Source organism: Hemiscyllium ocellatum, chromosome 4 (genome assembly GCF_020745735.1).
Source record: "Hemiscyllium ocellatum isolate sHemOce1 chromosome 4, sHemOce1.pat.X.cur, whole genome shotgun sequence".
Classification (NCBI taxonomy): Eukaryota; Metazoa; Chordata; class Chondrichthyes; order Orectolobiformes; family Hemiscylliidae; genus Hemiscyllium; species Hemiscyllium ocellatum.
Window position 1 is genome coordinate 86,967,207 of NC_083404.1, and position 14,208 is coordinate 86,981,414.

General features: G+C 37.0%; 1 protein-coding gene across 1 annotated transcript in view; it reads right to left on the minus strand.

Moving 5' to 3' along the window:
• rock1 (Rho-associated, coiled-coil containing protein kinase 1) overlaps nt 1-14,208 on the minus strand; it is a 176,227-nt gene that overhangs the window by 28,469 nt on the left and 133,550 nt on the right. Inside the window, exons 22-26 of the mRNA XM_060823574.1 lie at nt 13,541-13,644; nt 9,559-9,724; nt 9,309-9,402; nt 963-1,051; nt 659-847 (exon numbers count right to left, since the gene is read on the minus strand). Coding sequence (XP_060679557.1) covers nt 659-847; nt 963-1,051; nt 9,309-9,402; nt 9,559-9,724; nt 13,541-13,644 — 642 coding nt within the window. The remainder of the gene's footprint in view (nt 1-658; nt 848-962; nt 1,052-9,308; nt 9,403-9,558; nt 9,725-13,540; nt 13,645-14,208) is intronic.

The following is a 14,208-nucleotide window of genomic DNA, read 5'->3' on the forward strand; positions in this document are numbered from 1 at the left end:
AGAAATTTGTTGATGTCACTATTAATTAAAAACACTTCCTTCAAATACATTTCATTACCCACGTGCTAAGTCAACTAGTTATTGATGACTTAGGGAGTGACTAAAAGGAACCATAAATCACAATCTCGTGGCTATTAATAATAAAGCTCTGCATCATGGCATTATTTACTCCATACTTGCATGGTTCCTGATCACTCACGTCAAAACATAGTCTGGAATTACCTGACCAAGTCGCAACACTTTCTGACCACATTCTGGAAGCCTTGCAATGTATTTCTACTTTTCCTGATTTGATATTGCATTTGCTGCAATGTAGTCCACCCTATTTCACATTTCACTATATACCACCTTCATCTCAAATTCAGGAATGAGACACCAGGAATGCACAGACAAAATGAGTGCCCATTTTGAAATCACTCATTTTGCACTTTTTAAAATCTTTATGATAGAATTCAAATGTACATAATCGTAATGAAAACTCTCTATGCAAACCTGTCATCAAATTCCTCCCAAGTCGACTGCAAGTGCTACAACTGGAGGAGTGTGTGAATAAAATGTGGATTAATGAAATCAAATTACAAGTGTGCACTGCCAAACTTCTAACAGATCATGGTATCAATATAAAGATAGTCAACATATCTATGTAAAATTTTCTTACTGCCTGCATTTCATTTAGGTCCTTCTGATATTTCACAACCATATGACTGTATTTCTCTCTTTCTTGGTTCAATTCCAGTTGCAATTTTTTGTTTTCCTTTTCTTTTTTCCGGACATCAGCTGTATTTGCTTTCTTTCGATCCACTTTTATATCTTTTCGGTTCATAATCTCAGCAAGTTTATTAACAGCCTGATTGAGGCAAACATACAGAACATGCATGAAAATTAATCAATACAAACTATTCAAAAACTGTATTAGAACATAGCTATGTATAGTTAGTTTAGTTTTTGTTTTAGAAACATACTTGTGTTTTCAGTGTACGTTCTTGGTTAATTATCTTTTCATAATTGGTTTTCATGTTATTTAGATCTTCGTCCCTCCTCTTCTGTGACTCTAGAAAAAGTTTAAAATAGTGTGCATTATTATTGGACCTTATAGAGTGAAAGTCAGAGTTATACAGCTGTGTGATGAACAAACTTAACAAAAAGAGAAGCATCAAAAGAGTTTGTAACACCAAAGGCAGATACTTGCTAGAAAAATCTAAAACCCAAACCCAATGTCCTGTTTTTCAGGAGCATCTTCCTCTGCTTTGAATGCTTATCTATTACAGTTTAAATGATTTACAGCATTTTAATAATTTGTAACTAATAACTATGTATTCAAATAGCTTGGAGTTCAAGATGGTTACCAGACAAATTCTAAGTGTCTTAAATGCCATCTTACGCCATCTTTTTCTCTACTTCCTCTACCAGTCTTGTGCTCACTAACCTACTTTGATTTGATTTGTTATTGTAACATGTACTGAGATACAATAAAAAGAAATGTTAGCATGCTATCCAGATAAATCAAACCTTACATAAGTATATCAGGGTAATGGAACAGATTGCAGAATATAGTGTTACAGATACAGAGAAGGTGCAGAGAAAGATTAACTCTTATAAATGAGAAATCTGTTCAAAAGTCTGATAACAGCAGGGAAAAGCTGTTCTTGAATCTGTTGGTACATGTTTTCAAATTTTTATATCTTCTGCCCAATAGAAGAGGACGGAAGAGATTATAACCAGGTTGGGAGGGGTATTTGATTATGTTAGCTGCTTTCATGAGGCAGCAGGAAGTATAAATGGTGTCAACGGAAGAAAGGCTGGTTTTTGTGATGGACTGGCCTGTGCTCACAACTGTGCAATCTCTTACGGTCTTGGGCAGAGTAGTTGCCATACCAAGCTGTGATGCATCTGCATTGTATACTTTCTATGGTGCATTTATAAAAAGTGATGAGAGTCATTGTGGACATGACAAATTTCCTTAGCCTTCTGAGGATGCAGAGGTATTGGTGTGCTTTCTTGACTGTAGTTTCAAAGTGGATAGACCAGAACGGATTGTTGCTGATAATTACCCCAAGGAAGTCAAAGCTCTCAACCATCTCCACCTCAGCATCACTGATACAGGCAGGTGCTTGTCTTCCACTGCTTCCTAAAATCGATGACCAGCTCCTTTGTTTTGGTAATATTGAAGGACAAAATGTTGCCTTTACAGAATCTCACTAGACACTCCATCTCTTTGCTGTACTCGTTGTTTGAGATCTGACACACTACGATGATGCCAGCAGCAAATTTGTAAATGCAGTTAGAGCTGAATTTAGCCACACTGTCACAGGTGTATAAGGACTATAGCAAGGGGTTGCTTACGCAGCCTTGTGGGGTACCAGTGATGAAGATTATTGTGGAGGAGGTGTAGTCAGCTATTCTTAACTGATTACTGTCTGCGGGTCAGAAAGGTGAGGATCCAGATGCAAACGAAGGAGCGGAGTCCTAGGTCTCGGAATTTGGAGATGAGATTTGTCGGAATTATGTATTGAAGGTGGAGTTAAAGTCAACAATTAGGAGTCTGTTGCAGGTGTCCTTATTTTCCAGATGGTTCAGGGACGAGTGTAGGGCCTGGGAGACAGTCTCTACCGTGGACCTGTTGCGATGGTAGGCAAACTGTAGTGGATCAAAGCAATTTGGGACTTGACTTTAAAATTATCTTCCTTATTTCCAATATCTCCTTGGCCTTGCCCTTCCCTGTTTTTGTAATATCCTCAAAACCCACAACCATCAAAAGTATCGGCACTCTTCTGATCCTAGCCTTTTGTGCATTCCCAAATATGAGTGTGTCATCATTGCTGACTATGGCTTTCATTCCCTAGGCTGCAAGCTCTGAAATTTCTTCCATGCACTTTCTGCTTCTCAACCTCATCTTCTTCTCTAACACTGAAGTCCTTCTTTGACCAAGCTTTTGGCCATCTAACCTAATATCGTGCTATGTAACTTAGTATCATAATTTTGTTTTATAATGCTCCTGTGAATTGCATACTTCATTGTGTTAATGATACAATATAAATAAGTTGTTGTAGCAGCAGTTGATCAGAGTTCTCAAACCATATCATGATAGAACATAGGAAAATAATTCTCTCTCCAGTTGCTCTCACATGTATTTAAGTGCAACCCCTCTCCATCTCAACTATGCTAAGGGATGAGAGATCTTCCCTGGTGGAAAGGAGGATGATAATGTCAGGCTTCTCAATGAAAAAGATAAATTATTCTTTTTAATCCACAAATTATCCTCCTAATATTCTGAATGAACTTTTTTAAATAGGTTTGAAAATAATGAATTTAAGGAACACGTGATTCTGCAGCAAATGTTACTTGGTGAACTAGAAAGGTTTTGTAAAAAATGTCAAAAGAACTGTGGATGCTGGAAATCAGAAACAAAAACAGAAAGTGCCAGAAAATCTCAGCAGGTCCGGCAGCAACTGTGGAGAGAAATCAGAGTTAACATTTTGGGTCCAGTGACTCTTCTTCAGAACTGGAGTTCAAAATGAGGAGGATTTTGTGTTACTATCAATAAGTGGGAGAGAGTCAAACAAATCAAGCAAATTAATTCATGGAAAACATAATGTTTAGGTCAATGGAAAAGTTCTTAAGAAATACAATCATCAGTTGGCAGTTTCCCTCATTCTGTTCTTTCAGAAATTGTTTGACATACAATGCTTCCTTATTGTTGGAAATCAGCCATCGTTTTGCTTTTTGGTCATGAGATTTAGGGGTTGCTGGCTAGGCCAGCATTTATAGCCCACCCCTAGCAGCCAGAGGACAGTTCTAAGACAACCACATGTACGTGGACCTGGAGTCACATGCAGGAAAAAATGGTAGATTTCCTTCCATAAACGATATTTGTGAACCAGTTGGGTTTTTCACAGTAATAGACAAATCGACAGCATTTACATCATTGCCATTGGACTAGCTTTATAATTTCACATTTTACTTCCAAAACTTGAATTCAAATTTCACCATCGGTCACGGTGGACATTTTAACGCATGTCCTCAGAAAATTAGCCTGGCGTTCTGGATTACTAATCCAATGGTATAATTTCCCCAGTTGCTAAAGGACAGGCTGCTGAACTGATAGATTATAAGAGTGAAGAAGTGTCTCAAAGAATATTGTGTCAAAGCATTTTTTAGAACCTCTTCCATATACTGATCACCTATATTTTGTCTATCAACCTTTCAAGACAATGGATGGTTTTGTTCTGATTTAACACAGATTAGGCAGCCTCGTTTATGCTACCGTATTGATGTTTGCTTTAGCTTTTCATGCCATGTAACCATTTAAGCTTACTGAAAACAAACTTGCGTTAAATTCTACTCTCCCATTTTAGATCGCCATTTTCTTTCAAACAAGAGCTACTGGATATTAGTTTCCACATTTTACTGAGTGCCCGTGAAAATTACTAGATCTCCTTTATTCATTTCAGTATCTATATAAATGGCCACCAATCAGAACATGACAGCATAACAAACTACAAGTATGCTGATGATAGACTAGCACATGGGGACATCAGAAATAAGGAAGAAAACTAGAGGAACTTGGTGGAGAAATTTGCAAAATGGTGTATTAACAATTCTCTTAAACCTTACAAAAATAAATCAAAAGCACCAGTGATAGCCTTTTTAAAAAAAATGGTCACTAATATCATTCTTGCAAAGATTCACGATGTGGACACTGTAACAGTTATGAGCATATACATGACAAACTAAATTATAAATTGAATTGATGGGAATAGTATATAGATGTGGTGCCCACGGAGCTTACGTAATTAAGTGGTCTCAAATATCCTTTTCAGCAGATCCTACGATTATGAAATCCTTCCATTTGGTTGTGTTTGACTATTATCCTTTTTGGATGTCTCACCTGCTACTATTGTCTTAGGATAGCAGATTTTTTAAGGATGCAGAGATTAATGAAGCAGGCAGGATGGATATTTGATGAGTAGATTTTTAAAAAAATCTTTGAAATATTTTGAAGAAAGCAAAAGAATGCCATGAATAAATAGTTTTAGGGGGGGATCCTAATTGATGCAGGACAAATTAGTTACTGAACTCATTTATGCCCTTAACAGGACATACATGTATGGACATAAATATGCACTCGGGTGAGACTTACTGACTGATTATCTTATTGCACTGGTGTAGTTTTTAATAAATATTTTACTTAAAGTTGAATCTCTGAGCTAAAGTGATTTTCATTCATCTGTTGCTATTATTCATTTATATGTTATTTTCTTTAAACAAAGGAGCAAAGGACCCGAAAATGAATTTCTGTATGGACAATAAAGGGCAATTAAATTTTATTAAATTGAAAGCTAAAGGCTTTGTCATCACTAAGAAGGCAGCGCTGGCAAAGCTGAAGGTAGATAAATCACCCAGACCAGAAGGACTACACGCCAGAGTTCTGAAGGAGGTAGCTGAGGAGATATTGGAGGCATTGGAGGCGATCTTTCAGGAATCACTAGAGTCATGAAGAGCCCCACAGGACTGGGAAATGGATCATTTAACACCTCTGTTTAATAAGGGAAGGCGGTAGAAGACAGGAAAGTATAGGCCAATTAGTCTTACCATTGTCATTGGTAAGATTTTAAGAGTCCAGTGTTAGAGATTGCGGAGAATTTGCAAGTGCATACTAAAATATGATTGAGTCAGCACAGCTTCATCAAGAATTCTTTGAGGAGGTAATGAGTAAGTTAGACAAAGAAGATCCTGTGGACATGATCTACTTGGATTTCCAGAAAGCCTGTGACTAGGTGCCGCACAGGAAGCTGCTAAATAAGGTAAGAGTCCACGGTGTTAAGGGCAAGGTATTGGCATGGATTGAGGATTAGTTGACTGGCAGAAAGCAGACAGGAAGGAAAAAGGAGTGGTTTTCAGGATGGCAGCTGGTGACTAGTGGAGTTCCAAAGGAGCCTGTATTGGAACCACAACTATTCACGCTATACATTAACAATCTGGAAGGAACTGAGGGCACTGTTTGCTAACTTTGCAGATGGTACACAGATGGGTGATGGTAGTGTTGAAGAAGCAAGGAAGCTACAGAAGGACTTGGACAGGCTCAGAGAGCAGGCAAAGAAGTGTTATTGAACTGATAATCTGAAGACTAGGCTTAATCTCCAGAGGTACGAGTTCAAATTCTAGTATGAAGCTTGAATACAATGTAGCAAAGCATGAGGTTACACATTTTGGTAGGAAGAAGAGGCACAGACTATTTTCTAAATAGGGAAAGACTTTGGAAATCAGAAGCACAAAGAGACCATGGGAGTCCTCGTTCAGGAGTCTCTTAAGGGTAACATGCAGGGTTCAGCTGGCAGTTGGGAAGGCAAATGCAGTGTTAGCATTCATTTCAAGAGTACTGCTTAGGCTGTATAAGGCTCTAATCAGGCCGTTTTTGGATCTGTCGGCAGTTTTGGGTCCCATATGTATGAAAGGATGTGGAGGCTTTAGAAGCGGGTAGGTTCTAAGGAGGTTTACAAGAATGATCCTCAGGTTGAAGGGCTCGTCATTTGAAGAGCGGTTAAAGACTCTAGGTCTGTTCTCGATGGGAGTTCAGAAGGATGGCGTGAAGGAGATCTCATTGAACCTTACATAATATTGAGATCCCTAGGTATAGTGGACTAGTAGGACAGAATAGGACCTTGAGGGCCACAGTCATGGTGTGAAGGAACAAGGAGAAATTTCTTCAGGCTGAGGGTGGATAACCTGTGGAACTCATTGCCACACAGAGCTGCAGAGGCCAAGTCATTGAGTGTATTTAAGACAGAGCTAGACTGTTTCTCAATTGGTATGGGAATCAGTGGTTATATGGAGAAGGCAGAATATTGGAGTTGAGAAACATATCAGTCAGGATCAAATGGTGTAATGTATTCAACGGGCTGAATGGCCTAACTTTTCTCCTATATCTTATAGTCTTACAGTCCTAAGCACATCCCAACAGATGTTTCCAATTGGTATTACAGGAGATTTAGGAGAAAATCAATCGTGACTGATATACATTATACTGAATCTAGGAAAGCAAAATGTCAGTCAGTGAAGCACAAGGATGAAACATATGCATATTTTTGGGGGTCTTTAATCAAGTGTAATGTTTAGAAGAAAATATTTTCATTCAAAATTGCATGTCTTTTAATGTAGTTTCGATTGAGTAAATATTAATGTGGTCTCAAGAGCCAGAATAGAAGTCAAGAGATTTGGACCACCTGTAATTAGATTAGATTAGATTAGATTACTTACAGTGTGGAAACAGGCCCTTCGGCCCAACAAGTCCACACCGACCCGCCGAAGCGCAACCCACCCATACCCCTACATTTTACCCCTTACCTAACACTACGGGCAATTTAGCTGTAGAATGATATTAACTCATGGCTACCACTCGATGGTAAAACTTTTCAGTTCATCAAAATATGGTTGCTGGGTATGTTAGGATACGAAGAATGTTATTGAACTGATAATCCGAAGACTAGACGTAATGTTCCAGAGGTAAGGGTTCAAATTCTAGTATAATGTTTGACTTGACCATTGAGTTAAATGGATTAGGTTCAGAACAGTTCTAGCAGTTCAAAATTGGATGGCTATGAGGCATTGCACATCATCAGCAGCAACATAATTGTATTCAACTCTAGTCTGTAACCTCATGAACTTATATATTCCTCATTTTATCACATCAAGATAGGACAATAATAGCAGATAGCTGTGGCCGCTGGAAATCTGAAATACAAACGGAATGTTGGGAATGCTCAGCAGGTGGTAAACATCTGTGGATAAAGGAACAGAGCTAATGTTTCAGTTGCTCTGTCTACAGATGCTGTCTGACCTGCTTCGTATTTCCAGCATTTACTATTTTCAAGCCAAGGGACCAACCTGATTCAAAGAGGAAGGCAGGAAAGCATGACCTGTACCAATGTAAAAATAAGTGCAAACTTGAAGAAGCTAGTTCACATGCTATTTCTGCTGCTTAGCTTAAATGCTTTAAAAAGAACTAAGCAAAACCAGAATCAATGGATCAGATCAAAGCTCTGCTTAAACAACTGATGGGAGAGGTCAGTAAGTATCAATGCAAAAATCAGGGCTGAAGCATTTCCAATGACCTTCATCCAGAACTGCTGAATGAATGATCCTGAGATACTGACCATCAAAAATGCCAATCTTCAGACAATTCAGTTCACTCCATGTAATACCAAGAAAAGCTGAAAGCAATGGACATTGCATCCTGACAAATGTCAGGTGTAAAATGGAAAAACTGTGCTCTGTAACTAGTTGAAACCTTGGACAAACTGTTCAATACTTCGACATATCAGCAACACAAACATTTACTGAGTTGTGTAAAAATTACTCAGTTATGCCCCGCCTATAAATAGCAGGACAATTTTAATCTGGTAAATTACCATCCATCAATCTATTGTTGATAAGAAGCAAACTAGTGGAAGATGTGATCAACATTGCCAATCAGCAACAAATTGCTCACTGAGGCTCAGTTTGGATTCTGACAGGGCTACTCAGCTCTAGACCTAATTATAGTCTTGGCCCAAACTTGAATGAAAGTGCTCAACTCTAGAGAATTATATACAGTACTATTTGCAATTCCACATATAAAGAAGCAATAGGTGCCTGCATACAGCAAGACCTGCACAACATTCAGGCTTGCGATGATATGTTGCCAGAACAAATAAAAATAAAGCATCTGTCACATCGAAATCATTTATTTGGCCAGAGTTCAATTTTGCAAACATTTTCTACCAGTAATTTGGGCTGAAAGTTACCTTCTCCATAATAATACAAAATATTTTAAATAGAAATAAAATAACAAATACACAGATTGCGAGTCACATTTGATACTACACTTAATTTATAACTTATACTTCTTCTCCTTAAAGTATCAATAATGTGGTTTTCTATGGATACTTCTGGTATTTCATCGAAATAGTTCAATTACTTCTTCCTGATCACTCTCTCCCTTGCTATTCCTTCCTTACGTACAGACATTTTTTTCCCCTAAATCAGTCTGTTGAGAGACGTTATTACACATGCCTGGAGCAAGTGGGTCTTGAACTGGAGTCTCCTGGCTCAGAGGTAGAGATATTATCACTGTGCCACAAGACACATCACTCATCACAGACAATTAATTTAATAAATTAACACCCATCATATTTACCCTTCATATTTATCTGCTTGATATTAAAATTACCACCTGTTTAGCAAATGAATTTGACATTAACATATAATAGGCAAGAATTGGCAGAAAGAAAATAGTCAACTTAAAAGTAATAATGTGATCCATTCCATACCTTCTTCCATAGTCTTCAGTTTTTCGTCAAGCTCTGCTTTCTCCTTTGATAGATTTTCTACATCTTTAGTCAGGGTTATATTTGATTCCTCTAGCTAAAAATAAATAAACATTAGCATATTTTAATACAAACAATTTTGCAATGTTAAATATTATTACAGACAAGGACATTATAAATAAACATTGTTTCTGCTTACAAATGCAATAGTTTAAACATTATAAAAATTTCTGTGTAAAATAGTCTAACTTACTAAGGTAATGGTGTTGTCTTTCTCATTCTGTTCCTGCTTATGTCGAGCTGTTGCTTTCTTCAATTCCTGATCAAGTTCGTTACATTGATCCTCAGCAATTGCTCGAGCAAGCTGCTCAGAATCTGCTTTAGTTATAGTTAGATCCATTTGTGAAGATAATGAATCCCTGGTAGAAGACAGAAAAATGAACATACTCAATAATATTAGTCACATAAAGATAGCATGGCAAATAATGCTGTAATTTTGTCTGTAGGACAAACACGAGGCCATGAATCAAACAAAGACCTTTCTTTAAATGAATGGGATAGATTTGGCGAGTGAACAATGGCTAGCAACAGTCCAACTCATTTCACCTCAAAAACTGAAAAAATGTTCTGCCATCCAGCTCCTCAGACCTGCATTATCCCTCACTCCTGGTATGGATGCAAGTCAGTCCCAGCCAATGCTCTAGACTTAATATAAAACCTGACTCCACAACATGTCTTGTTCAGGGACTGCCTGAAGTTCTTGCGGGGGTGTTACTGCTCGAATATTCCACTCCTTAAGGAGGGGGTTCCTCCCAAATGGGATGGAAATCTATAGGTGAAACAATTAATTTTGCTTCCAATGTAAAATGCTGCATAATAGCTGACTTTTTGTTGGCAGGGTTCCTAACTACTTTTCCAAGCTGTGGCAGGGTATTTGGAGCCCTGTAAAATCCATCTTAGAGTAGGTTCCATGATCGTGGTATAGGGATGTCTTATGTTGCAGTAGTAACATTCATAGCTCTTGACCAGAAGCTCTGGGTTCAGGCCTCAGCTCGAGACTTGATGGCCTTTGGAAGGAGTGTTCATAATACACCAAACAGGTTGATTATGAATGCATAAATTCTTCATGTACACCTGTGCAGAACATGGTCAGTGCAACAGCTTCCCCACATTAAAATATTCCACATGCAGGTTCTTGTCATGAGCAAGTGCCAACTTCATTCTAAGGGAATATCACACACATGAAATTTGTTACCCTGCTTCTGGGAAAGGAATGAAAGGGTTTCAGTTTGAAATCAAAGGGTTTTCAGCTGTAGATCTGAACTACTGCAAAGTTTACAATTTTCTGGAAAAGACAAAAATTAAAATAAACAATCAGTCAAGAAATTTGATGTGAGAGTAGGTAGGGGAAAGAGTGAGTGAAACCAGAAGAGGCAAATCTTTAAGCTTCTGGAACACAACAAAAGACAAAACAAGGCAAAGTGGTTTAGAGGGAAAATTCATAACGGTAAGGTTGTACTAACTGAAAAACTGAGCTCTGGTGGTGGAGCACAGCAGTAAACAATAATTAGAAAAAAATGGGGGACATGGACAAAGACAAGGAAAGGATTCTTCAAGTTGGGCAGGGAAAAAAAATATCAGAGTTGGACTTTAAAAAAAGGATGAGTTTCTGGAAATCAACTAGGACAAAAGGAAAATTGAGTTTTCTGAAATGGATGCAAAACATAACATACATTAAACTTCTTGTTTAATTTAGTACGTGAAAACTGAGAATAGGGTTTTAATCAAATAATCCTTGGCATATTAAAGATATGACTAGGGGTTTCAGCAGCAGTTGGAATGGTTAAGGGTATAATGCAAAATTCGAGAATTGACTATTTTACTGTCAGACAGGATGAGGAGAAGAAAGATCGGATGTTGTTTCAAGAAAATATCTAATTTCACCATCAAAGTTTTCAGTTTTATGAGTAACACAATGCCCAATTGTACATAGGCATTGGAATAGCCAACAAGATATCCTCAATAATTGAAATTAAAAGATAGAAAATCCTGTAAATACTCAAAAGATCAGGCAGTAAGTGATAAGAGACAAATAAATTGATCACTTCAATGATCTTTAATCAAAATCAGTTACCCTCAGAATTGTCAACATTGAACACACAAGCAATGACTCAACTAGACTCCATGTGAAACAAGCAATTGTACATTATTCCAATAGCAATGAATTGATGAAGAAAGGAAAATGTGAGCATTATTTGTGTACATGTGGAAGCTGAGTCAATTTTTGTGAATTATATTAAAGCTGGCAGTATGTAGATTGCTAAGGAGGCAATCAATCAAAGAAAATTACTAAAACATGACTAAGTAGGCAGTGCAACAGAAGCCATTTGACAAAACTTAGTGATTGTGGTATGACTATAAAAACATCATTAATAAAAAAAGCCAATGTAAAAGGTAGATGAAAGACATGCATTAAAAAGTCAGTGGTCAAAATTGGGCCTTCTGCTGTTATTCATGCCAAAAGCAACATAAAAACAAGTCACTTATGAAGGTAAGAATAAAGTCTGAAAAATCTTGTTTAAAGGATGTCCAAACAGGAGAAAATCAATTGCTACAACAATACATTACTCTACAACTTTGATATTAGTTTAAGGTAGTATCACTGCCTGCCACGTATGTGAACTCTTGAATCAATAAGCCTAGCTTTCGATTAAAGTATTGAATACTGTAGCTTTCTTTGAGCATCATTTGGGTGCATAAATCACAAAAAAATCCACTTATTGTTTAGATTTGGCACTCAAATGACGACTTGAAGCTTTTAGACAATGGATATGTATACTCTGTAACCTAGAACAAAGAAAACATTTATGTCTAGAAATGGAAGCTGCAATACAAAAAATGCATAGGCAAGTTATCAAAGGCAAACAGCAACAGGCCATATAGTTGCTTACCTTCAGAAAACAAAACAACATTGATGGACAGAGGCAAAAGCTGTGAGCAGTGGTAGGTGTTCCAAAAAGCAGAGTAGAGGAGTAAAATTGGGAGAAAGATGGCTTGAACAGTGGAAAAATGTATCTGAACACTAGAAGGCTACAAGGATTATTTTCAAAATCAGCCTGCAGTAAAGGAAAGCAATTTAATCCTAAATGAGGCTATTGAAATAGTGATGCTTAAAAAAAATGCAGAGGAGCACAAAAAAAAAGTGACAAAGGAACATTTTAAATATGGCCATAACAGATGATTGCCGCAAAAATGTTGTGAGGATCATAGGTATTACAGCATCATTCTAAATGCAGGTCTCTCTTTTATTGTAAATGGAAAATCATTTAATTAGAACAAGCCCTATTACACAAACAGGAAATTATTAGCATGATGAAATGAGATAATAGCTGACAATGAATACGGTTGACAAGATAATCATGACTCAAATATGATCACCAAAATGGTCATTTACTATTGGACACCAGTTTTCCAATGGCAGGCATGGAATAAGTTCAACATAATCATGATGGCCACTCAGCAAGCTGGAAATATTCAGCAAGTTTGACAGTGACCGTTGAAAAAGCAATAGAGTTAATATTTCAGGTTATGACCATTCATCTGTACTAGGAAAGTTAGAAATGCCGTAACTCTTAGAGGTGAATTGGGGAAGGGGTGGAAAAGAAAGATTGGAAGGCTTGAGACATAAAACGACAGAAGATTTGTTGTGGAAAAGCAGTAAGAAGTAGTAAACAATGCAGAAATTACTGATAAAGCTCAGCAAGTCTGGCAGTATCTGTGAAGAGAAATCAGAATTAACAATTTGGGTCAGGTGACCCTTCCAAAGAATTGGATATGTTCTGAGGAAGGGTCACTGGACCTGAAACGTTAAGTCTAATTTCTCTCCACAGATGCTGCCAGACTTCTTGAATTTTTCCAGCAATTATGGTTTTCAGATTTAAAGCATCCACAGTTTAAAGATGTAGTAATAGGTCAAATTAAAAAAAAAGTCCAGAGGTTGTTTAAAAGGGAGAATGATAAAGACGTGTCATCCAAAACCAAAAACAAGATAAACAAGATTAGATGGAAAGAAATGGAGAGAAAGATGGAGATTTGAGTGTACTTAGGGGACAGAATCATTGAACTCAACAACTGTTGAGTCCAGAGGCTAACAAGTGTATAATTGAAATTGTGCATTCTATCTGATATTGTATTTTTTCAGCACCAGTCAGTACCAAAATGATGAAGTTTTCTACCTTTCACTGATGAGCTCTTGCATCCTTTTTTGTAGTTCACTATTTATTCTGTTTTTCTCTTCATTTTCTTCTTTCAGCTCCTTAACCTGAGTCTTATACAAAGTCTGTGAACAAATCCAATATTATTCAAAGTGGTTTATTTTGAAAAACAAAGGCATATTAATTGCTATTGTCTGTGTTTAAAATTCATCAATGCAACTTGAAAAGATGAAATACTGCAATTCTGTTGTTAAGTAAATAATAAAATTTAGAACAAGATTTTGATTCCTTTCCAGACCCTTTACAACGGTGCTACACAGGACATTTTATCATTTCAGTGCAAATCTATTCTTCAACCTAGTAATCGGTGACATTTTAAAATATTTAATATTAAATTATAATACATTTAGAGAGATTTTTTTATTCATTCTGAAGATGTGGGCTTTGCTGGATGGGCCTGAATTTATTGCCCATCCCTGTGAATGATAAAACAAGTATACATTCACTGAAAGACAAATGAAAAGAACAATGTAACCATGGTCTACAAGAGTGGTTAGGATAAAGGTTACAACAAAGTGAAAAAATGTAGCAGGAATAAACAACATGAAAAAAGAAAAATACAAATAATATAGCCAAAAAGGAGCATGAAAACATGATAATGGTAACATCAAACATTGTATTATAGAATT